The 26509-nt window shown below is 38.9% G+C and overlaps 1 protein-coding gene across 5 annotated transcripts in view; it reads right to left on the bottom strand.

Annotated features, from left to right (window-relative positions):
• Positions 1-1576: 1576 nt before the first annotated feature.
• Positions 1577-26509, bottom strand: part of PRRG1 (proline rich and Gla domain 1) — a 135261-nt gene continuing 110328 nt past the window's right edge. For all 5 annotated transcript variants that reach the window (XM_060137801.1, XM_060137803.1, XM_060137805.1 and 2 more), the window contains one exon: positions 1577-5660. In XM_060137801.1, coding sequence (XP_059993784.1) covers positions 5175-5660 — 486 coding nt within the window. In that variant the 3' untranslated portion in view covers positions 1577-5174. The remainder of the gene's footprint in view (positions 5661-26509) is intronic.

Here is a 26509-nt window from a genome sequence, read left to right on the forward strand (position 1 = left end):
TGCCTTCTAATCCCATTAGTGTCTAACACAAGGTAGGTACTTTTGTAAATATCTATCATCTGAGCTATGGAAGGAAATAAGGTTGGATAAGCCTGTGGGGCCAGATTATAGCAGGTTTTGATCTGAAGGAAAAAAAAGTAGCGGATAAAGTAAATAAAATTCCTGAGAACAAAATGTTATCATACAAAGTTTAAGGAAATGGCATGTGATAAGAATTTTAGGATGAAGACAAGCATTAAGGGGACCAGCCAGAAAGGTACTGATCGTTTGGTCAATTTATAGTATTAGAAGAGTCCTCACTTTTAGGTATTTGGTGTATTTGTGGAAGGGAGTTAAAAGCATTAAACATAATTTTGGCCCTCAAAGAGCTTCAGGTATGTAGAAAAGCTTAGAATGAGTAGGTGATTTCAAGGAGGGCCAAGAGATGGAAGAGCAGCTCTGGAACTTCTAGCTTGAAGTTTTTGGAAATTCTTTAAAAAAGGAAAAGGGGTTGGGCTTCCCTGGTGGTGCAGTGGTTGAGAGTCCGCCTGCCGATGCAGGGGATGCAGGTTTGTGCCCCGGTCTGAGAAGATCCCACATGCCACGGAGCGGCTGGGCCCGTGAGCCATGGCCGCTGAGCCTGCACGTCCGGAGCCTGTGCTCCGCAACGGGAGAGGCCACAACAGTGAGAGGCCCGTGTACTGCAAAAAAAAAAAAAAAAAAAGGAAAAGGGTCAAGTCCATATGGCCACAGCAAAGTATGAAATTTTAAAAACTGATCTTTTATGATCAAAGTGAGAATAGTGTTCTCTTTAAGGAGGGGACGGGGTAAGAGGGAGCCTTCTCAGGTCCTGGAAATGTCTAGATCCAGGTGTTGGGTTTCATGGATGTGTTAAGATGTAAGTTATGTAATTTTTAGAAATTGCTATATGTTTTTAAAAGTACCTTCTATGACATTTTGGACAATTCTCTGAAAACTTATGCTTATAAAATGTATATTTAGACTTATAATTTATACTTAAAATTCTTCCTTGGATATAAGTAAACAGTTTAAATTTTTTTATACCATGAAGCTCAAGTCATATTTACATTTGCTTGGTTAATGACATGGCACATCAGCTTTTAGTCTTTGAGGTAACTGCACTTAGGGAGATGCCCTGTGGTCACATATGTTTCTATCCTTTGCTTTCCTTTCTCATTTTCTCCTGTCAAATGCAAGCTATTCTGCTAAGGAGGAATAACCCAGCTCCTTTGTATCTGCAGACAACACTAGTCCGAATAATTGACAAACCACAGTATAGCGGGGAACTCAATGTATCCCTTTGGAGCAAGTGTTCCCATTCTGTATCATTCCAGCATCATTCACAACTAGTACAGGTGGTTCTTTCTTATGCTGAGAACAGCCTGAAGTTTTCACCAGGTAATTTTTGATTTCTTTACTGACCAATATTCCCTAAATTCATAAGAAAAAATGTAATAATTTTACCATGTTAAAAAGATCACAATTAATAAGAGCTTGTTTGTCACCTAACCATAATATAGTTAACACATGGCAGAAGAAATTGCTTGGGTTTAAAAATAGCTTTATTTAGCATACCAAAAACACAGAAATGTAAGAAAAAACTTACCTAGAATAAACATAAAAAGTTAAATACCATAATTTAATGTAAACCAAGTGTTTAAAAATGTGTAATATTATAAAATACATGCTATTTACACAGAACCAAGTTAAAGCTACCTCCACAGTTATCCTATCAGATCATCAATCTTGAAGTCATCAGTAACAGTGAATCAAACACAGCATCTGTATTTGTACTGGTCAATAGGAAAACAGGAAATCATTTAATTTACTTTAAACAGATACAGTTCATTGTAACATTCAAAGCAGGGAGGCAGAAAAGTGCCAGTTCTAGGATTCCAGACACAAGCAGTGCATGTGGAGGCCTGGAAACGGGTCCACTGGAAGGCCCAGAAGCCCATTCTTTCATTTAAATGCACATTGGTTGATTCAGTTTAGTTACTACTTAAGGAAGGTACTAAATATATCTGTAAAAATAAACCTTTATTAAAAATAATCAAAGGTGAATGTAATAATCAGGTAATAAGAAAGGCCAAAGCATAAAAAATATGTTATTCCAGATAAGCCCCATTAATTATAACAAATGTTAAGAAACGCAGTTTATAAAACCAGATGGGGTAGCAAAAGGGTTTCTAAAAATGTCAAACCCAAACCAATATCAAACAAAACAAAGTAACCGAAGAGACTGTTTCTTGAAGAAAGTATTTTGTTTATCTTAACAATTTACTTCTTCTGTCATTATCACCTGAATGCTGCCAGGAGACCTGTGGCTCATGCCAGTTATCACTGTGGAATAGTGTGGTCTGTGACCAGCAGTCTAAAAAGCTGTAGTCATTGATCAGTTTAATCATTTGGCTTTTCCTTCAAGGATCAACATTCATTCTTATACTGAAATTCGGGTATCTCTAAGAGGCAGCATTAAGTCCAATACCAGGAGTTTAGAATGTAAAATAAAATTGCAAGAATACATACTTAGTAATAGAACATCCTGCTTCTTTGTCTAATCCTGTAATTCTCAAACTTTTGGTCTCCAGACCCTTTTATACTCAACATTCGTTGGGGATCTGGACACCAAAGAGCTTTTTTTGTTTATGGAGTTTATATCTACCAGTATTTGCCATCTAAGAAAGTAAAACTGAAAAAAGTTTTAAGTATTCATTTAAAAAGTAAAAAGTCCATTACATGCTAACATAAATAACACTTTAAAGAAAATAGTTATATTTTCTAAAACAAAAAAAAAATTCATGGGAAGATGGCTTTTACATTTTTAACTACTTTTTGAGAGAGAGTGGAAAGACAGCTAATGTCTTGGTTATTATTATGAGAATACTTTTGATCCCACAGATCCCCTCAAAGGTTCTCAAGGACACCCAGGGGTTCACTGGCCACACTTGGAAAACTGCTGGTTTAATCTAAGGCCTGTTATTAATGACAAAAAAGTCCACACAAAAGGAGCCTTACTTTTGCTTTAAAAATAAACCAAAATACATACCTACACACATGCACACAAATCACTGGCTCCAACACTCCCACTCTCAGCTTTAAATAGAAGCCACAGATCACCATGTACTCATGACCAAATTCAAAATAATATTGTCATTTCTGCTGAGACCAGGTTCAAGATTTATTCATTTTTAGTCCATGAAAGCTATAAAACCTATTATCTAAACACAGACATCTTAGTTCCCTTTCCAACATTTGCTTAATCCTGTTTGTGCTGAGCTGGCAGTCGTCATTCGGTAGGCCCAGCATTGGTAGAGACCAGAGAATGACAGGTGTTTAACTAAGAGCCCACACACTCAGATTAGGAACATGTTAGCCATTTATGGAGCCGCCTACTCTACTTCCTCACTATGTGAAAACTCAGATACATTTTAGGGAAACGGGGAGAAAATTCTCCCTTCATAGGAGCAGTGAGAACGATGCTATGACCTTTCACCTAGAGAGCTCTTCACGTCTTACAAATGACTTTCATGCACACCATCTCATTAGATACTTTTTAAGCCCCAGGAGAAAGGCAGGGCAAAGGATACTATTGCTGTTTCAGAGGGGAGGAATTTGAGGGTCAGATGTGGGTCTTTGCCAAGGTAGACTGGCAAGTGTATGGCAGAGCGGAATTCAAATTCAGGTCATCTGACTCCTTAGTTCAGGGTCCTCCTTCCTTGGGTTTGGGGGAGTCTGGCTGGGCTGGAGATGGAGGCAGCACGGTATGACACTTCCAAAACCTGCATTCCTTCTGCCTGCTCAACCATTTTATCCAACACTATGCAGTCATGGGAGTGGCACAGACATTTCCCTGACAGATATAATGAATTTTCCATCAGTGCATGTATAACTTTTATTTTTTCCTTTCTGAGCCAGTTTATGTTGGCAGTTCGTTCGCAGCCTGTTCCCCCTGCTCCAAGGGAAAAGTAAAAATCCTGCAGTTAAAAAAAAAATCTGATGAAAATACAAAATGAAATAGCAACAATGAGGTCTGTGTGCAGGTATAACTAGATTTATTGTGCACCTGGCACAGCACAGACTTTGCAATCTTCCTCCACCAACTGGAGAACAATATAAAAATCACAGTTCTTAATTTAATGGAAAATTGCCTCCTAATCATCTTGAGACAAAGGCTTCACCCTATATAAAAACATTAAGAAAATAATTTCAGGAATTGTAACTAAATTCTTAGGTGCTTGAAGATTCTGTGGTGGTAGGAGAAGGAGTAGAGTAAAGGGCAATGAAACAACGAGAAACAAATACTGTTGCCAATGGGCAAAGGAGAAATCTGCATCTGTTCCCTATCATTAATACGTGTATCTACTTGAGAAATTATTCTTTTGCCAGGATATCCACTCCATCAAGATGTTAATACAAATAGCATGACACATGCAAAGATACTGAGCAAATACTGTTTAATTTTTGTGGGGGAGGCAGTCAATAACAGCAATAAAAATCCCTCCTATGAAACCAGCCAAATGCCACTAAGGACCCATGATTTTCTTGCTGTCCACTGAAATAAGCAAGGTATTGTTTATTGTGCCTTCCTTCTCTGTCGCCTTCTGAGCTGTTCCTAAAGTCAAGATTGACTACATGCATTTTTTTTTCCTTTTAAGGTAGTTGAAGAAGGTTAACAAAAGCCTGTACGAATCAGAAAACATGCTAAGTTCATCTTATTTTCAAAATTCAACAGCATGTTGCTACCTGTTACACAAGTTGTTGGTGCCTTCTCCCCCACCCCGGTTTTGGTGAGTAATGTTCTAACTTTACAGGTGATTTAGATAGATGTTAATGACTTTTTAAGACAGTTGCCCGTACACTGGGCTGATGTACACACACACATATGTGCATGTACATATATACATAAACATATGCGTACACACATGTACATCTCCTCACACGAAGACCTCCACTAGTATTTTTCCCTCTTAACATATTTCCATTAGCAAAAATGAGCATGGATAATGAATTTATAGTAGGAAACAAAACTAATGAAAATCAAATCAGAGGATGTGAAGTGGTATGCTGTCAGAATCCAATAAGTCAAATGCACATTTATGTAGTGGTAAAGTGCTAGAAAGTTCTTTCATTAGTATTTTAAAAATGATTATAATAAAAAGAAGTGTGCAGTTTCATTTGATGGTGGTGACCACAGGCACCATAGCAATGGCACTGGCTGAGTTGGAGTTGATGATGTCCTCATACTCTGGGGGTGGATCTAAATGAGGTTCTGTTTCACTCCTCCGCAGGTTCACCTGACCAGTGGCTTCCTCGTAGGTCGGTGGGGGATCGCAGTTGGACAGGCGAGTGGAGACGGAATCTGAGCGCCCAACTACATATTCCAGAAAGCCTGGCGACAATCCGCTGCTATCAAAGACTTCATCTGGTGGAGGAGGCGGAGTGATAATATTGAGGTGCTGAGGGAAAGGAATATGGCCTTCAGTCACTGTCTGTCTGCGAGTTTTGTTTCTTAGGAAGCATCTCCAGATTAGGAAAATGACAAGGAGGATAATGAAGAGGCCAAAGATTAATGGAAAGGTAAGGTAAAACTGAAACCAGTCACTTCCTCTGTTACTCTCTCCTTGTTGTGCTTTTGTGTAAGTGTTCCAAAACTCCTTCTGAAAATACAAGACGAAATGAATTGAAAATCAGTGTAATCAAAAGATAGGAGATAGCAAATGAACACATATCTGGGTTCTGTTAACATGATGAAAACAAAACCCAAAACCAGACTCGCTGGTTCAGATGACCTACAGCCTATATTTTCCCTGACAAGAAGTTACAAATCATGGTGCTCACTCCGGATCCTCCCCTACAATAGTCAGTCAGAACCAAAAGTCTTCAAGACTTGGTGTTATTTGTATTTTCAGTTATGACATATTAGAAGGGGAAAAAAAGCATAAGGGATTTTCCTCTTTCCAAATATAGAACATAATCTTCCCTTTAAAATATAAGTTAAATACCATTTTCCATGTCCAATTACGAGGTTTTCATTCAGGCATCCCATCATCATTGTGCTATTTCTGGCTGTTGTAGGCTCTTAGTGTTCAAATGCTTCACAGATGAATGCCTTGTTTTCTTAATGGTTCTGTTTGGGATCCTCTTCTACCAGGTATTCCTCCCCAGCCCCAAAGTACACAGCTCTAATGCATCTAAGTAAGTAAGTCCCTAGCATATAAACATTCAATGAGTAGTAGTGATTATAATGAATTCTTGTATATCATAATCAAGCCTCTGCTTCAAATTGACTGATTAACCTATATCCCAAACCTTGGTACAGACACCACCCCCAGTGCTACTGACTTTGTTTTCAAGGCTTAAACTTAGCCAATAATAGCTTTTTTTTTTAAAACAATATTTGCAGGCACTACAGGTCACTGATATTATTTAAATATCTGGCAGAAAGTAAGACGGTGGGCACTATAAAGCTGCTTGTTTTATAGTACTATATTTTATTAGTCATAAAGGCTTTTAAAATTCTCTGGGTATAACAAATGACCCACAGTCATCAATGTTCCACCCCTGAACTCAATCTCCTATAAGGTACATTATTATTCCAACATTCTGTGATTCTAAGATAAAATTTCAATGTTATAAGAAATATGGTATTTACTAAAGGCTATGTACAGATGAAAATACACAAGGTGCACTATTAAAACAAGCCAAGAGTAGAGACAGTATAATCCCAAATCATACAGCATTTATTTTAGGACAATACCCCAAACTGGAAATTATATTTTTATTAGTGAAACAATCACTTGATAATCACAAGTTGAAAACTCATGAAACACAGATACATGAAGTTTTTTTAAACAATAAAACTGTACACTATTATCTTTTTGTATAACTGTTACTTTTAGGATTGCCAACTTTACTACAGAAAATATATACTACATAAAAATTTACTAATGCAGAAACATCTAAAAAAGAAAACCAATCACCTGCAATTAATTACATTGCAAAGATATAATCACTATTAACATTTTTGGTTTACATCTACTCTTACTTCCAACTCACATTCGAATCCTTACACACATACACATTCTTTAGAAATCTGGAATCAAACTAATAAACCACAATAAACTTTTTAATAATGTACTTACAGAGACCTACCAAGTATCTGATTTGTAGTCGATTTTCTTTACCTATATAGATGAGGATCCCTCCTCTCTTCCTAATCTCTCAGATCACCATCTCCTTCCCCCGCCCCGCATTTAATCTTAACCACAAAACACAATAAGTATGTGATTTCAGATAATTATCTAATGTTAATCTTAGATAAACACAATAAAATGTGGATTTTTAATCTTGTCCAGTCACTTTGGGATAATCAAGCATCAATGATGCACATGAAAATGATTTTTTTTTTCATGCTTGGCTTGTGTGATTCAATTTCTGAGGTTTCTTCCGCATGCTCAGAAATAATCTACAGACTAGTAATTTTTTTCTTTGGGAGAAAAAAAACTTTAAAACAAAGTCACACTTGTAGTTTCCAGGGTTAAAAATAAAGCTTAGGCAAAAATGGAATTACAACACCGATTTTTACTTTACCTATAGCAACTCAATTCTTAAGCCACACCCAATAATGAAGGTATAATTATCATCCCTACTTGCAGATGAGGAAATGGAGGCTCAGAGATGTTACCGAATAATAAAACCAAGGTCATTTAACACACAGATGTTGAGGCTGGGATTTAGAATGCCACAGGCCTGGCATCAGAGCAAACCAAAAAGCAATCTGCCCTGATGTATAAGGTATTTTAAACCTGGACACTTTCCTAGAAAATTCAATCTTCTCATCATGTTAAATGTGGAGTTGAAAGCAAGTTACACTGATCTGAATAAAAGGTACTGACAGATTTATTTCTTGGGAAACTAGCCTTACTTTGTCTTTGAGGCAAGAGAATTGGAGAAATAGTCATGTGAAATCAAGTAAAATACTACAAATGCCATTCAAACAAGTAAAATAGTATAACTGTCCTTCAAACAAGTAAACCCAGTTTATGTGTTTCTGAGCTCTTTAGATTCTTCTCTGTCTCACTGAAAACAGCCAGAAGATATTCAGAAAGAGCAAATAAGTGATTTCAAGACTTGGTAAAAATCCTTAATCTTTACTGCAGAAGGTATTCATATGGATTAAGACTTGCCGACCAGGTGAGTGGCAAGCAGCCTGCTTTATGAAGAAGGTATTCTTGATCTCCAATGTGAGGTAACAGGTTTTGTTGTTACTGATGCTTCTGTTTTGTTTTGTTCCTTCTTTCCATGATGGCTTTTACTTTTGTCATTTCTTAACCCTGGTCTGGATCTTTCAGATTACATGTAAGGATCAAATTTAACTTGCATGGAAAATAATAATTTATAACTAAATATAATATAATAATGATACACTATATTACAATGTGATATTATAACTAATAAAAATATAATATAAAAAAAGACTTGGTAAAACAGTGCTTTAGAGGGAATGAACATTTGTTTAATGAAGAAAAAATTTTAATGAAAAAGATTAAAGGGATTCAGTAGTTTTAGATAAGGCTAAAATGATACAGATAATAAATGTAATCAGAAGGGACCAGACAGGTCTGACAATCATTTCAGATATGCATCCCTGGGCTAAATCCCACTTGCTGGTGGTGTATGATCCTTTTAATGTATTGTTGAATTCAGTTTGCCAGTATTTTGTTGAGGATTTTTGCATCTATGTTCATCAGTGACACTGGCCTGTAATTTTCTTTTTCTGTAGGATCTTTGTCTGGTTTTGCTATGAGGGTGACGGTGGCCTCACAGAATGAGTTTGGGAGTGTTCCTTCCTCTGCAATTTTTTGGAAGAGTTGGAGAAGGGTAGGTGTTAACTCTTCTCTAAATGTTTGATAGAATTTGTGAAGCCATCTGGTCCTGGGCTTTTGTTTCTTGGGAGTTTTTAAATCACAGTTTCAATTTCGGTACTTATGATTGGTCTGTTCGTATTTTCTACCTCTTCCTGGTTCAGTCATGGGAGATTGTGCCTTTCTAAGAATCTGTCCATCTTATTGGCATAGAGTTGCTTGTAGTAATCTTTCATGATCCTTTGTATTTCTGTGGCATGTGCTGTAACTTCTCCTTTTTCATTTCTAATTTTATTGATGATCCTTTGTATTTCTGTGGCATGTGCTGTAACTTCTCCTTTTTCATTTCTAATTTTATTGATTTGAGCCCTCTCCCTTTTTTTCTTGATGAATCTGGCTAAAGGTTTATCAGTTTTGTTTATCTTCTCAAAGAACCAGTTTTAGTTTCCTTGATCTTTTCTTGTTGTCTTCATTCTCTATTTCATTTATTTCTACTCTGATCTTTATGATTTCTTTCCTTCTACTAACTTTGGGTTTTGTTTCTTCTTTCTCTATTTGCTTTAGGTGTAAGGTTAGGTTGTTTATTTGAGATTTTTCCTGTTTCCTGAGGTAAGACTGTATTGCTATAAACTTCCTTCTTAGAACTGCTTTTGCTACGTCCCATAGGTTTTGGATTGTCATGCTTTCATTTTCATTAGTCTCTAGGTATTGATTTCTTCAGTGATCCATTGGTTATTTAGTAGCATATTTTGTAGCCTCCATGTGCTTGTGTTTTTTTTTACACATTTTTCCTTGTAGTTGATTTCTAATCTCACAGCATTGTGGTTGGAAAAATGCTTGATATGATTTCAATTTTCTTAATTGTAAACCAAGGTTTGCTTTGTGGCCCAGCATGTGATCTATTCTGGAGAATGTTCCATGTGCACTTGACAAGAATGTGTATTCTGCTGCTTTTGGATGGAATGCTCTATAAATTTCAGTTAAGTCCATCTGCTCTAGTGTGTCATTTAAGGCCTGTGTATGTCTATTGATGAAAGTGGGGGTGTTAAAGTCCCCCGCTACTATTGTGTTACTGTCGATTTCCCCTTTTATGGCTGTTAGTATTTGCCTTATATATTGAGGTGCTCCTCTGTTGGGTGCATAAATAGTTACAATTGTTATATCTTCTTCTTGGATTGATCCCTTGATCATTATGTAGTGTCCTTCCTTGTCTCTTTAACATTCTTTAAAGTCTATTTTGTCTGATATGAGTATTGCTACTCCAGCTTTCTTTTGATTTCCATTTGCATGGAATACCTTTTTCCATCCCCTCACTTTCAGTCTGTATGTGTCTCTACGTCTGAGGTGGGGCTCTTGTAGACAGCATATATACGGGTCTTGTTTTTGGATCCATTCATTCAGCTAGTCTGTGTCTTTTGGTTGGAGCATTTAGTCCTTTACATTTAAGGTAATTATCAATATGTATGTTCTTATTGCCATTTTGTTTTGGATTTTGTGGTGAAGGTCTTTTTTCTTCCCTTCCTCTTTTGGTCTCTCCTCTTGTGATTTGATGACTATCTATCTATCTTCAGTTTTGTGTTAGGATTCCTTTTCTTTTTGTGTGTGTGTGTGTATCTATCTATCTATTGTACATTTTTGGTTTGTAGTTCCCATGAGGTTTTGATATAGCAGTCTATATATATAAACAACAAGATTGTTTTAAAAGTTACTGGTCTTTAATTTCCGATGCATTTCCACTATCCTGCATTTGTACTCTCCTCTTCTCATGATTGATTGCTGGTTGAGAGACAGCCAAGAGCTAGAGCAGGGTTGAATGATAAGGTTCATCTCCTACATGAGGCTACTCCTTCAAGACAGAGAGGTGGTTGTTTCATCTACTATATAGAAACCAATACAAAGAGTCAAGGAAAGTGAAGAAACAGAGGAATATGTTGCACATGAAATAAGATAAAAACCTCAGAAAAAAAATCCTTAATGAAACTGAGGTAAGTGACTTAGTTATCATCTGATAAAGAGTTCAAAATAAATAATGGTCATAAAGATGTTGCTGTACTCAGAAACATCAGGAAAGGAATGGATAAACTCAGTGATAACTTCAAAAGGAAGTCACAAAGCTGAAGGATACAATAACTGTACTGAAGAATACACTAGTGGGGTTCAACAGCAGACTAGATGAAGCAAAAAAGGTCAGTGAACTCGAAGACAGGGCAGTGGAACTCACCCAGTCAGAGCAGCAAAAAGAAAAAAAGAATGAAGATGATAGCTTAAGGGACTGTGGGGACAACATCAAGCTGACTTAACATTCACATTTTAGGGAGGTGCCAGGAGGCGGAAAGAGGAGAAAGGGACAGAAAGATATTTTGAAGAAATAATGGCTCAAACTTCCCTAACCTGGGGAAGGAAACAGACATCCAGATTGGGAAGCCTAGGGAGTTCCAAACTAACAAGATGAACCCAAAGAGACGCACACCAAGACACATTATAATTAAAAGTTAAGGAGAGACTTCTAAGAGCAGCAAGAGAAAAACAATTTGTAACATACAAGGGAACCCCCGTAAGACCATCAGTAGGTTTTTTAGGTGAAATGCTGCAGGCCAGAAGGGAGTGGCATGATATAGTCAAAGTGCTGAAAGAAAAACTTCCAACCAAGAATACTCTCCCCATCTAAGTATTGATAGTTAGTTGGAGACAGAAAGAGTTTTCTGGACAAGCAAAAGGTAAAGGAGTTCATCATGTTAAAGGAATTTCTTTAAGCTGAACAAAAAGGGGTACTAGTAACAAGAAAACATATGAAAGGATAAATCTCACTGGTAAATATATAGTAAAATGGTGGCTTAAAGCGAGTATGAATGTTAAAGGACAAAAGTAGTAAAAATAACTACAGACATAGTTGACTCTTGAACAACACGGGTTAAGTGTGCTGACCCTCCACCCACTTGAAAATTCGCATATACCAGTTCCACATCCGTGGAGTCAACCAACTGTACGTTGTGTAGTACTATAGTACATATTTTGTAGTACTGTAGTACATATTTAGTGAAAACAAATCCATGTGTAAGTGGACCTGGGCAGTTCAAACCCGTGTTATTCAAGGGTCAACGGTATGTAAGGGGGGGATATACGAGATAAAGAGATGTAAAATGTGATATGAAAAACATAACGTGGCAGGGGGAGGAGTAAGAATGTAGAACTTCAGAATGTGTTCAAAGTTAAAATATATAGACTGTTACTATAAGTTGCTATATGTAAGCCTCATGGTAGACACAAAGCAAAAACCCTATAGTAAGACACACAAGATAAAGCAAAAGAAATCTAAGCATACTACTAAAAATCATCAAATCACAAAGGAAAAGAACAGAAGAAATGAGAACTATAAAATGGTAAGAAAAGAATTAACAAAACAGCAGTAAGTATATACCTATAATTACCTATAATTCATTAACAAAACAAAAATAAGTATATACCTATAATTCATTACTTTAAATGTAAATGAACTAATAAAGTCTGTAATCAAAAGGCATTAAAAAAAAAGACGACCTATCTATCTATATGCTGCCTTCAAGAGACTCACCTTGCATGTAAGGACACAGAGACTGAAAGTGAAGGGATGGAAAAAGATACTCCATGCAAACAGGAACCAAAAGAAAGCCGGGGTAGCTATACTTACACCAGACAAAATAGACTTTAAAACAAAGACTGTAATAAGAGAGAAAGAAGGGCATTACATAAAGGGGTCAGTCCAACAGGAGTATGTACCATTTGTAAATATGCACCCAACATAGGAGCACCTCAATATATAAAGCAAAGATTAACAGCCCTAAAGGGAGAAATAGCAGTACAATGATAGTAGGGGACTTTTATACGTCACTTTCATCAATGGATAGGTCAACCAGACAGAACATCAATAAGGAAACATCAGCCTTAAATGAGTGATACATTAGAACAGATGGACTTGAGAGAGATACAGATCATTCCATCCAAAAGCAATAGAATACACATTCTTGTTAAGTGCACATATAATTTCTTCCAGTATAGTTCATATGTTAGGACACAAAATAAACCTTAATATATTACGAAGATTGAAAGCTGCTATCAAGCATCTTTTCCAACCACAGTGGGATGAAACTAGAAGTCCGTTACAAGAAGGAAACTGGAAAATTCAGAAATTAAACAACATGTGAACAACCCATGGGTCAACGAAGAAATCACAGAGAAAAAAAATTCCTGGGACAAATGAAATGGTAATAAAACATACCAAAACATACGGGATGCAGCAAAAGCAGTTCTAAAGGGAAGTTCATTGCAATAAATTCCTACATCAAGAAACAAAAATTGTAAAAAACCTAATTTTATACCTCAGTGAACTCAAAGAAGGAAAAGCGAAGGCCAAAGTTAGTAGAAGGAAGGAAATAACAAAGTTCAGAGTGGAAATATATGAACTAACTAGGGACTAAAAAGACAATAGAAAAATCAGTGAAACTGAGAGCTGGTTCTATGAAAAGCTAAACAAAGTTGACAAGCCTTTAGACTCACCAATAAAAAGAGAGGACTAAAATAAAATCAGAAATGAAACAGGACACATAACAACCGATACCACAGAAACACAAAGTAACACAAAGTATGTAAGAGACTACTATGAACAATTACCTGCCAACAAATTTGACAACCTAGAAGAAATGGATAAATTCCTAGAAATGTACAAACACCAAGACAGGATCATAAAGAAATAGAAAATCTGAACAGACCAATTACCAGTAATTAAATTAGAGATTATTAAACAAAAAACCTGCCAGCAAAAGACAAGGACCAGACAGTTTCACTGGTGAATTATATATACAACACATTCAAAGAAGAGTTAGTACCAATCCTTCTCAAAGGCTTCCAAAAAAAGGAGAGGGAACACTTCCAAACTCATTTTACAAGGTGAGCATAACCCTGACTCCAAAACCAGAAGAGGATGCTACAAGAAAAGAAAGTTACAGGCCAATATCCCTGATGAACACAGATGCAAAAATCCTCAACAAAATACGAGCAAACTGATTTCAACAATATATGAAAAGGATCACACACCATGATCTAACCAACTCAGGTGGGTAACCCCATCTGAGAAAGGGCACTGCTTACCTGAGGTCTGTTGAGCTGCTATGTGCTTTCACATACTGCCTCTGTTGCATGTTGCTTGCACATCATGGCTGCTATCAACAGTATACCCAGAGCAGTGTGATCAAGGGCATGTGGTCTAATAAGGTGATTAGACCACTAATTGTAGAGGCTTTAATTGACCATGAATGTGTGTGAGGGTACTCCACACCTCAAGGCCAAGGAGAACTTAGGAAGGTGGACTGGATCACCAGGCTATTGTCACTGACCAAGGAGAGGCTCTGGGCTAAAGGCAGGATGAAAGGGTTCCTGTAGGTAAGGAAGATAGGAGACTTCTGAAAATTGAGTTGGTGGGTCACGCTTGGACTGTGAGCCTTAACCCAGAACAGTGAAGTAGCCTCCTGACAGGAAACTGACGGCACCACAAAAGGGAAAATACAACAGAGGCCTGCAGTCTCTGTGTCACTGCTTCACTCACTACTATTGCTCTTCGCCTCCCAGACCTGATGAGATAAGCATCCCGGCCATGATGTTGCTAAACAATTAATGGACAAATATTTATAAATGTCCTGTCCTGAGCGCCTGGTGCCAGCACCTCCTAACAACTCTAAGGAGGTGTACCAGCTCCTTGATAAATGTAAAACCCCATGGAAGCTTCCAGGGCACTACTCAGTGCCGGCAGACCAACACGCCAAGACTGTGCTATTATGCTGCAGAGGCTCAGAGGCTTTTTCCAAAGGCCTTGTGCGTATCATGCTAGTGGAGGCACACCCTGGAAAGGAAAGCAGCTGCCCACGAAAGGGGCTCACAGCGATGTCATTCAAAATCTTCCAATAATAATTCTTAAGATTGAGGCAATAGGAAAAAATCAAGAAGTGCAACAGAAACAGATCAGAAACTATACCTTAACTAAATTCAAACCTTTCCTAAAGATTTTATGCAGCAGGAAGAAGAAGGGGAAGCTAACTGGCCATTGCAGGTTTTCGTGTTTTTTTGGGGGGAACAAACTCTGAATTGCTACTCATGGCTGCCAAAACGTGTTAACTGGTTGGTATCTCTGAAGATCCTAAAATCTATAACCTGCCCCTCTCCTGTATGATACCACAGATCCTGAGCCCCTCAGCTTTCCCCTGAATGAGGCAGAATGGAGAAACATGCCTCATGAGACATTCCTGCCACCAAAAGAAAAGCTGACGAGATTATCGGGGCCTCTATTGAGGAGGAGGAGGGAGAAGAGAAGGCAAAGGTTCCTAGAGCCACCGATACCTGTACCAGAGCCGTCCCTCTCCTTACTTGGATATTTATTGCCTAGCACCACCCCCATCCTTCCACCACAGTGATCACTGCTAAGCATCACAGTGAATGGAAAACATTAAGACGAGAACCATCTCCTGCTGCACAAAATTGGCACAATCCAATGGGTTGATGGTTTCCATGACCACAGTGACCCAAATGACCCCTTCTTCATTTCCAACCCTGAATGGGCCCCCTTGGACCCTGAGTCCAGAGAATTCTTTTTACAGGGTGTATTCCCCTAATTATTGGGGGGGTGTGTGGCACTACCTTTTATTGGGATTCCTGAAATGATCCAAAGGGCACTAAAACTCCTAGGAGCAAACTTACAATCTTTCTCTCTGTCCCTTGAAGATGTAAATCTTAGCTCCTGGGGAGATTATATTTCAAAGACATGGTAACTAAAACACTGCTCATAATCACCTAAGACTGAAGAAAAAGACGGTGGGGGGGATGCTTTTAATAATGCAACTGCCTTCAAAGCTCTGTTGCACAAAATCTACTCCATAGCCTCCATAATATTACTTGTCAAGGACAAATACAAATCTTTAAAGTCTTCTCCGAAAATATTAGTAAAAAGCTTTAGCCACTGGAGCAGGTAATCCTAACTTGTTCCATCTGCCAGACACAATTTGGATTCAATCATTATTTATACACAAGTGAGTTTTGTATTGTTGTATCTTATTCACGGCTAAAATTTGGAATGGAAGCTATAAGGTCTCTGTGGGTCTATGTATGTCTATGGATGCATGTTACGTATATGTGACCTTTTATCTACCTCTGGGTTATATTGCCAAAATTAATTTATTTAAAACAATCTCTATAACATCACCTCACACTGGTCAGAATGACCATCAAAACTTGTACAACAGAAAAGACGAACCAAGATGGCAGAGTAGAAGGACGTGCTCTCACTCCCTCTTGTGAGAACGCCAGAGTCATGGCTAGCTGCTGGACAATCATCAACAGGAGGACACCGGAGCCCACCAGAAAGGGTACCCCCACATCCAAAGACAAAGGAGAAGCCACAATGAGATGGTAGGAAGGGCACAATCACAGTAAAATCAAATCCCGTAACTGCTGAGTGGGTGACTCACAGACTGGAGAACACTTATGCCACAGAAGTCCACCCACTGGAGTGAAGGTTCTGAGCCCCATGTCAGGCTTCACAACCTGAGGGTCCGGCAACAGGAAGAGGAATTCCTAGAGAATCAGACTTTGAAGCCTAGTGGGATTTGACTGCAGGACTTCGACAGGACTGGAGGAAACAGAGACTCCACTCTTGGAGAGCACACACAAAGTAGTGTGCGCATCGGGACCCAGGGGAGGAGCAGTGACCCCAGGGGAGACTGAGCCACACCTACCTGCTAGTGTTGGAGGGTCTCCTGAAGAGGCAGGGGGTGGCTGTGGCTCACTGTGGGGACAAGGACACTGGCAGCAGAAGGTCTGGGAAGTACTCCTTGGCATGAGCCCTCCCGGGGGCTGTCATTGGCCCCACCAAAGAGCCCACGTAGGCTCCAGTATTGGCTCGCCTCAGGCCAAACAACCAACAGGGAGGGAACCCAGCCCCACCCATCAGCAGACAAGCAGATTAAAGTTTTACTGAGCTCTGCCCACCAGAGCAACACTCAGCTCTACCCACCACCAGTCCCTCCCATCAGGAAACGTACACAAGCCTCTTAGATAGCCTCACCCACCAGAGGGCAGACAGCATAAGCAAGAAGAACTACAATCCTGCAGCCTGTGGAACAAAAAACACATTCACAGAAAGACAGACAAGATGAAAAGGTAGAGGACTATGTACCAGATGAAGAAACAAGAGAAAACCCCAGAAAAACAACTGAATGAAGTGGAGATAGGCAACCTTCCAGAAAAAGAATTCAGAATAATGATAGTGAAGATGATCCAGGACCTTGGAAAAAGAATGGAGACAAAGATCAAGAAGATGCAAGAAATGTTTAAGAAAGACCTACAAGAATCAAAGAACAAACAGATGAACAATACAATAACTGAAATGAAAACTACACTAGAAGGAATCAATAGCAAAATAACTGAGGCAGAAGAACGGATAAGTGACCTGGAAGACAGAATGGTGGAATTCACTGCTGCAGAAAAGAATAAAGAATAAAGACTGAAAAGAAATGATCCCACATGCCGCGGAGCAACTAAGCCCGTGCACCACAACTATTGAGCCTGCGCTCTAGAGCCCACGAGCCACAACTGCTGAAGCCCGTGCGCCCTAGAGCCCTTGCTCCGCAACAAGAGAAGCCACCGCGATGAGAAGCCCGCTCACCGCAACGAAGGGTAGCCCTCGCTTGCCGCAACTAGAGAAAGCCCGCGCGCAGAAACGAAGACCCAACGCAGCCAAAAATTTAAAAAACTGTAGATTCTGATTCAGTAAGTCTGGGGTAGTGCTTAAGACTACTGAGTTTCTAACAGGCTCTCAGGTGAGGCTGCTGCTGCTGCTCTACAGACCACACTTTTAAGTAGCAAGGTGCTCATGCTGGTTTGACTGCCTGGGATGCCTAGGTCCCGCCCCCGGAGACTGATATAATTGGTCTGGGATGTACCCTGGAGGTAATTCTAACGTGCAACAAAGCTTGAGAACCCCCATGGCGAAGTGTGTGGTTATTTATCAATTTTAGTTATTATTTTGTTAGTAGCTCTAATGTGATCCTGTTTGCCTACTCCTCAGCCCCCCATTTGTGCCCACTCATTCCTCTCCTTTTCAGATCCCAACCTCCAGATGACAGGGGGATTACGATTAACGATTAGCACTTCATCCTTTTGCTCTTTTCCATCTCTGAGAACTGAGAGGTAGTTCAGGATGGAAAACACAGACTTGGGCAACCTGGAATTGGGAAGAATAAGCAAAAAGTGTTCTACGGGGTGATTTAAAAGGGAAGCTCATTGAGACAGAATGGGGAGGATTACTAGGGAAAACTGTCATAGCAAAATTCGCTTGTAGTCTTGGGCCTGAATTTGGGTTAGTGAAAATAGCGATCTACCCTCCTGAATCCTGGCAACACCTGACAACTAAGCAGCTACAAAGAGTTTTTCCTTCTAAATATGCAGGTAACGAATGTTGGTCAAAATGCAAGAGACCCACCAGTAGCAAAGTACAGACATGAAATCTTCTCCCCAAAGCATAAACAGCACAAAAAAACTTAGAAGTGGGTGGACAATGAGGATGGTGATGATAAACGATGACTAACACATAATGTACCTACTATATACCAGACACTGTTCAAAATGATTTACATATAGCTCATTTAATTGCAAAAACCCAATGGGATTGACACTTTTATTATCTCTATTTTACGTGTGAGGAAACTGAGGCACAGAGAAGTTACATAACTTGGCCAAGTTTACCCAAGATGAGTAAGTGGATAAACTGGGATTTGAAGCCAGGTAATCTGAGCTTAAGAAATCGGTACAGCAAACTGCCTCTCCAAGTCAGGAAAATAAGGATCCTCAGTCAATTTACAGTTATAAACACAGCTGCTTACACTGTGCTTCCTCATATCTAGAGGAGTACAGTTACTAGGTAGGATCTGAGTCGAGGTCAGAGAGAGGAGGGGTCCTTCAAGCAAGCAGAGAAAGAAAGAAAGTAAAAACTGTGACCAACTTTGACTAAGAAGAGGTAAATGCCAATAGCATTTTCTGGAAACTGAACTCACAGGGCCATAATTTTCATTTTTTAAAAAAGTGTTAAAATGCAGTGATGAATTGTGGATGGTAATTACTATGTAGATAAACTTATTCACGTTTTATTAGATGTTCAAAGCAATCTGCTAGCTTTAAAAAGACTCACACTATTCCTGTAACCTTGAATACTGCATACAAAAATCTGTAATTTTCAACTTTTATCTTTGTAACACATAGGCGGCTCAGAAGAAACAAAATATTTTGAGAATTTTTTCCCCAGACATGGACAACCTTAGACTTTACATGGGTACAGATTTCATCTGGTCAAACACGGTGGACTGAGTGAGAGACTGAGGTTTTGAAAGGGAACAGAAAAAAAAAAAAGACATATGGAAAAAGGAGATCATTTCCTTGGGGAATCTTCTTTTAACTAGCAAACAATTTCTTTCTATCCATAGCCCTGAAGACAACGTAAAGAGCTAACTCTTTTTCACATCCTGAAAGGAGAAACCAGAAGCCAGGCTGATTTGGGGCCACTGGGTGTGGACACAGGTGGTCACAGTCTGGAATGAGGTAATGGTCCAGGTGGGGCCAGCAGCTCTCTAGTGTTAGCTGCCCTGGGTGTGTGGCAGGCTGCGCCATGCTCTCTCCCCACTCCCTTTCTGGTAAGCTTCTCCAGTACCTTGACCTCAACTCAACATCATCTGTAGCTGATGCCTCCCATATGTATACTTCAAAACAAGACCTCCTCCTGAGCTCCAGATTCATTTTTCTGGCTACCTGCATGACAATTCCACTTGGATGTCTAAAATATGCATCTCAGATTTTGTTTAGATGACATACCTTCCCCACCCTTCCACCTCCAATGTATCCCCAGCAAAAGTCCCCAGATTAATAAACAGCACTACCATCAACCCAGGTGCTCAAGTCCAAACCTCTGAATCTAGATTTTCTCCATTTCTTATTTCTCACTTTCAAATCGATGAACAAATCCTATCAGCTTATCCAAAATCCATGTGACTCTGTCTATATCTCATTTCCTTAGCCACCCCTGTCGTTCCAACTACCATGGTCTTTCACCTGGACCTCTGCAATACCTCTTACCTGGTCCTCTTGCTTCAACTCTTCCCCAAACCCAACATCCTTCAGAACAGCCAGAATCATTTGCCTGCTTAAACCCCTTTACAGCCTTGCATTTGCACTTGGAATATAATTTGGACTACTCTAATACTGCTTACAAGACCCTACATCTCCACCTTACCTTGTACAACTCTACCTCAATTCATTATGGTTCAGTGACATACACCTCCTCCTTTCCGATACTCTAACACCTAAAATGCCTTCCCTTGGCTATTATATGCTGACTCTCACTTATCCTTTGGCCTTCAATATAACATCAACCCACAGAAGTATCCCTGATCACCTTATTCAAAATAATAATAATGTCTCCTCCAGCAAAAGCTATTCTCTATCACAGTAAACTAAATACTTATCTATGGTTTTAATCCCAATTGAAATTAATCATATTTATTTACTTATTTATTTTTAGGCTTTAAGTTCCTTTAAGACAAGGGCCTTTGTCTGACCATGCTATATCCTCATTGATGAGTATAGTGCGTGATACACAGTAGGCATGCACTAAATACTTGTTAAATGAACAATGAACAAAAAGAAATGAATGAAATTAGGGCAATTATATTCTCACTCGATATCATATACAATTAAAAATTAGCAAAAAGTGGTAATCCCAACATCTGTTTTAAATTTTATAAACATCTTTCTAAATTTCTTGAGTTAAAGGGAAAATAAAATTTGATATTCTAAGCTATTTAGAAACTAAAAGCAGTAAGAGAATTACATATTAAAATATGTTAGGATGGCCAAAATGGTATGTGGTGGCAATTAATATCTTGAAATCTAAGGAAGAATCTTGATAGATTACTAAGTATAATAAATAAGATTATCTATTTTTACTTTTCATTTAGTCGACAGATATTTACAAGGCATCTATTACAAGTGATTTATTATTGTGGTAGAAAACATGTAACACGATATCTACCCTCTTAATTAAAATTTAAGTGTACAATACAGTATCTTTAACTATAATCCCAATATTGTGTAGCACGATATCTAGAACTTTTTTATTGTGCATAACTGAAACTCTACACACATTGAACAGCAAATTCCCAGTTTTCCCTGCCCCCCAGCACCTGGAAATCTCCATCCAACCTTCTTTTTATGAGCCTGATTACTTTGTATATCTTCTATTAGTGGAATAATGCAGTATGTGTCCTTCTGTGATTGGCTTATTTCACTTATCATAGTGTCCTCAAGGTTCATACATATTGGAGCATATGAGAGGATTTCTTTCTTTCCTATTTGTATTTTCTTCACTGCTTCTTCCTTATGCATTCATTGGAGTCCTTTGTGGTTCCATGTGAATTTTTTTTTTAATAAATTTATTTATTTATTTATGGCTGTGTTGGGTCTTCGTTGCTGTGCGTGGGCTTTCTCTAGTTGTGGCGAGCGGGGGCCGCTCCTCGTTGCGGTGCACGGGCTTCTCATTGCGGTGGCTTCTCCTGTTGCGGAGCACAGGCTCTAGGCGTGCGGGCTTCAGTAGTTGTGGCACGTGGGCTCAGTAGCTGTGGCTTGCGGGCTCCAGAGCACAGGCTCAGTAGCTGTGGTGCACGGGCTTAGTTGCTCCGCAGCATGTGAGATCCTCCCGGACCAGGACCTGAACCTGTGTCCCCTGCACTGGCAGGTGGGTTCCCAACCACTGCACCACCAGGGAAGCCCCTATGTGAATTTAAGAAAAAATAATACTAATCCTTCTCAAACTCTTCCAAGAAACTGAAGAGGAGGAAACACTTCTAAACTGATTTTATGTGGCCAGTATTACACTACCTCCAAAGTCAGAAAATGAAATTACAAGAAAAGGAAACTACAGGCCAATATCTCTGATGAATATAGATGCAAAAAACCTCAACAAAATACTAGGCAAACAAAATTCAACAGCACATTAAAGGGATCATATATCATGACCAAGTGGGATTTATCCCTGGGATACAAGGATAGTTGAATGTATGAAAATCAATCAATGTGACACAAAACATTGCTGAAAGAAATTTAAAAAGAAACAAATAAATGAAAAGACATACCATTTCATGGATTAGAAGACTTAATATTGTTAAAATATCCATACTACCCAAAGCAATCCACAGATTCAATGCAATCCCTATCAAAATCCCAAAGGCATTTTTTTTTCACAGAAATAAACGTATCTATCTTAACAAAAAGAAAGCAAATCCAGATAATGTTAATGGGAATTCTACTAAACCGCCTAAGAACAAAACACCTATGATACGAAAACTCTTCCAGAGCATATAAACATGGAGAAAACTTCCCAGTTTGTTTTACAAGGGCAGAATGATCCTAACACCAAAGCAGGACAGGGGTGTTACTCACACATATTTTTTAAAAATCTACATGTTAAAGTATGAACACAGATGAAAAATCATAAGTAGAAATATTAGCAAGAGTAATGTCAGCATCATGGTGAAATAAGAGATTTATTGTTTTCGTCCCCCCTCAACAACAATTTGGCATCCATTCATGGACAACAGTGCCTTGTGGGAGCTGTGGGATGATGCAGCTCCATATGCTAAATGTCCCAGAAGGAGGCTCAACCACCCACACGCTGGGTAAAGGGCATATTGACTTGGTCCCAGGTATGGCTCCTGGGGTAGCCTGTGAACCAGTTCCAGCTTCTCTTGGCCACAGTCCAGGAGCCCCTGGAAAACACTGTCTTAGACAATCACCCACAGATGTGAGAACCTTTGTGGAAGTCCAGGTTTCCAGAGGAAAAGTTCCAACACACCATTGGAAAAAATAATACAAATTTCAGACACATTGGAGAGGAATACTGAATTGTGAGCTTCATGACTGGGGGTCAAGAAGAAGCTGAGAGAGTGGCAGACAGGCCTCTTAGAGGGCATTAAAGGGACATGGATCCTAATAATTGTGTCTTGGACTCCATCAAGAAGCCTGCCCACAAACACTGGTTATGCCTTGCTCATGGATGACCCCAATTGACCTGTGGGTACCCTCAGTACTCAGCATGCCTCCTCTACACACACACACACCCACACTTTGGTCAGCTCCCTGTGTGTGCTCCCAGTGGTGGTGGCAGGGTGAGCTTTGGAAAATGGCTAGTAAGCACGTGCAGAAAATCGCCCAAATCTGCAGGCTAGGGAAACACCACAAACTTGAGATTTAGTGCCACTTTTTGGAAAACAAAAGTGAGACTGTCATCACCTGTACTGGTGCAGCGCAAGAACAAGAGAAGGCATAAGAAAAACCTTAAGGGGCTTCCCTGGTGGCGCAGTGGTTGAAAGTCTGCCTGCCGATGCAGGGGACATGGGTTCGTGCCCCGGTCCGGGAAGATCCCACATGCCGCGGAGCGGCTGGACCAGTGAGCCATGGCCGCTGAGCCTGCGCGTCCAGAGCCTGTGCTCTGCAACAGGAGAGGCCACAACAGTGAGAGGCCCGCATACCGCAAAAAAAAAAAAAAAGAAAGAAAAAGCTTAAGACTTCTGCCACAAGAGGGAGGAAGAAGTATGGAGCAGCTATATCAATAGAAGGTCTGAGAAAGCCTCAGAATCACTACCAGGGCTCAGAGCAGGTATTTCTCTCCTGAAGGCAATTAGTAAAGACTGTAGGAGGTGACTACTGCTTCAAATGAAAAGACAGCAATGCAAAACTTCAAGGAACATGAAAAACATCAAGGAAACATGACATGACCAAAGGATCACAATAATCATCAGTAACCAATCCCAAAGATGCAAGGGAAAAACCTGTGTTAGATACAAAAAAAAGATTATAATAAAAGGAATCAAAGCATTCCACTACAAAAAGTCATCAAATCAAGACAGCAAGAGAGGCAAAAAAAGGAACAAAGGATGTACAAAACAGTCAGAAAACAATGAACAAAATGGCAATAGTAAGTCCTTACCTATAAATAATTATTTTAAACATAAAAGGATTAAATTCTCTAATCAAGAGACATAGGATGGCTGAATGGATTAAAAAAACAAGATCCAGTGATAAGTTGCCTACAAGATAATTACTTTAGCTTTAAGGACATACATATATAGAGAGTGTAGGGGTGGAAAAAGGTATTTCTAGCAAATATAACCAAAAGAAAGCAGAAGTAGCTATGCATCTATCACACAAAATAGATTTAAAGCTAAATATGGCCAAAGACACAAAGTCATTATGATAAAGGAGTCAATTCATCAAGAAGATATAACAAGTGTAAATATTTAGGCACCCAACACAGAATGCCTAAGTAATATAAAGCAAACACTAAGAGATGTAAAAGGAGAAATAAATAGCAATACAATAATAGTTGGGGCCTTTAATACTCTACTCTCAACACAGATCATCCAGACAGAAAATCAACGAGGAAAGGTTGGACTTTACTGTACTTTAGGTCAAAGGGGTCAAATAGATATATACAGATCATCCCATCCAACAGCAGGAGAACACACACATTCTTTTCAAGCACAGGAGAAACATTCTCCAGTGTAGATCGCATGATAAGTCTCAGAAAAAGTCTTAGCAAATTTAAGAAGACTGAAATCATACCAAGTAGCTTTCCTGAGCACAATGGTATGAAACTAGAAGTCAGCAATGGAAGGAAAGCTGGAAAAATCACCAATATGTGGAAATTAAAAAAACATACTCCTGAACAACCAAAGGGTCACAGAACAATTCAAAAGGGAAACAGAATATTATCTTGAGGCAAACAAAAGTGGAAACAGCATATGAAAACAAATGGGATGCACAAACAACAGTTCTAAGAGGGAAATGCATAGTGACAAATGCATACATCAAGAAAAAAATTAATGAAATTGACAACCTTTGGCTAGACTAAGAAAAAAAAAGACTCAAAATCAGAAATGAAAGAGGAGACATTACAACTGATACCACAGAAATACAAAGGATCATAAGAGATCCTATAAACAACTATACACCAACAAATTGGAACCTAGAAGAAATGGATAAATTCTGAGAAACATGCAACTACCAAGACTGTTATCAGGAAGAAACAGAAAATCTGAACAGAACAATAATGAGTAGGGTAATTGAATCACTAATGAAAAAGCTCTCCCAAAGAAAAGCCAGGACCAGATTGTTTCCCTGGTGAATTCTACCAAACATTTAAAGAAGAATTAACACCAATCCTTCTCAAACACTTCCAAAAAATTGGACAGGAGGGAACACTCCAAAAATCATCTTACAAGGCTAGCATTACCCTAATACCAAAGCCAGGTAAGGACACTACAAGAAAAAAAACTACAGGTCAATATCCCTGTTCAGTATAGATGCAAATATCCTCAACATAACCTTTGCAAACGGAACTGAGCAGCACATTAAAAAGGTCACGTTCTATGATCAAGTGGGATTTATCACTGGGATGGAAGGATAGTTTAACATATGCAAATCAAAAACTGATCCACTACATTAATAGAATGGAAGATAAAAATCATATGATCACCTTGATGAATAAAAATAATTTAATAAAATACATTCTTTCATGATAAAAATTCTTAAATTGGGTATAGAGAGAAGACACCTCAACATAATACAAGCCATATAGAGCAAGTCCACAGCTAACATCATCCACAATGATGAAAAGTTGAAAGCTTTTCCTCTAAGATCAGGAACAAGACAAGAATCCCACTTTCACCACTCCTATTCAACATAGTACTGGAAGTCCCAGCCATAGCAATCAGGCAAGAAAGAGAAATAAAAGGAAACCATATTGGAAAGGAACAAGTCAGAATGTCTTTGCAGATGATATGATTATATATATAGAAAGTCCTAAAGACTCCACCAAAAACCTGTTATAACTAATCAAGGAATTCAGGAAAGTTGCAGGATACAAAATTAACGTAAACAGTTGTATTTTCTATACACTAACAAGACATCTGAAAAATAAAGAAAACAATCTTATTCACAATAAAATCAAAAGCAATAAAATATTTAAGAATAAACTGAACTGGGCTTCCCTGGTGGCACAGTGGTTGAGAGTCCGCCTGCCGATGCAGGGGACACGGGTTCGTGCCCTGGTCCGGGAGGATATATATATAATATATATATATATTATATATATATATACACACACACACACACATACACAATGGAGTATTATTCAGCCATGGGAAAGAAGGAAATCCTGATGTTAACAACTAGAATGAACTAGAATTACTGAGAAGTAATAAACATTAACACTTGCATAATTTAATAAGCTAACATACTTCAGATAAAGTTGAAGACTCCATTTATTTAACCCCTGCCCAATCCCGTTTTTCACTTCTTCCTGGGAGGCAACCGCTATGATGCATTACAGAACATGTTTTTATCCACATTTTTACCATACACATGCACCCACAGACACCAGAGCCCCAAACCGCCCCTCTCACCTCACCCCACATAACCACACTGTTTATAAGGGGAAAGTAGAGGTTTTCTAAGGACAACTGCATGTCCTGCATAGGGGACCAGAGGAAGTCACCCTCACATCTATGGGGAAGACA

Source organism: Lagenorhynchus albirostris, chromosome X (genome assembly GCF_949774975.1).
Source record: "Lagenorhynchus albirostris chromosome X, mLagAlb1.1, whole genome shotgun sequence".
Classification (NCBI taxonomy): domain Eukaryota; kingdom Metazoa; phylum Chordata; class Mammalia; order Artiodactyla; family Delphinidae; genus Lagenorhynchus; species Lagenorhynchus albirostris.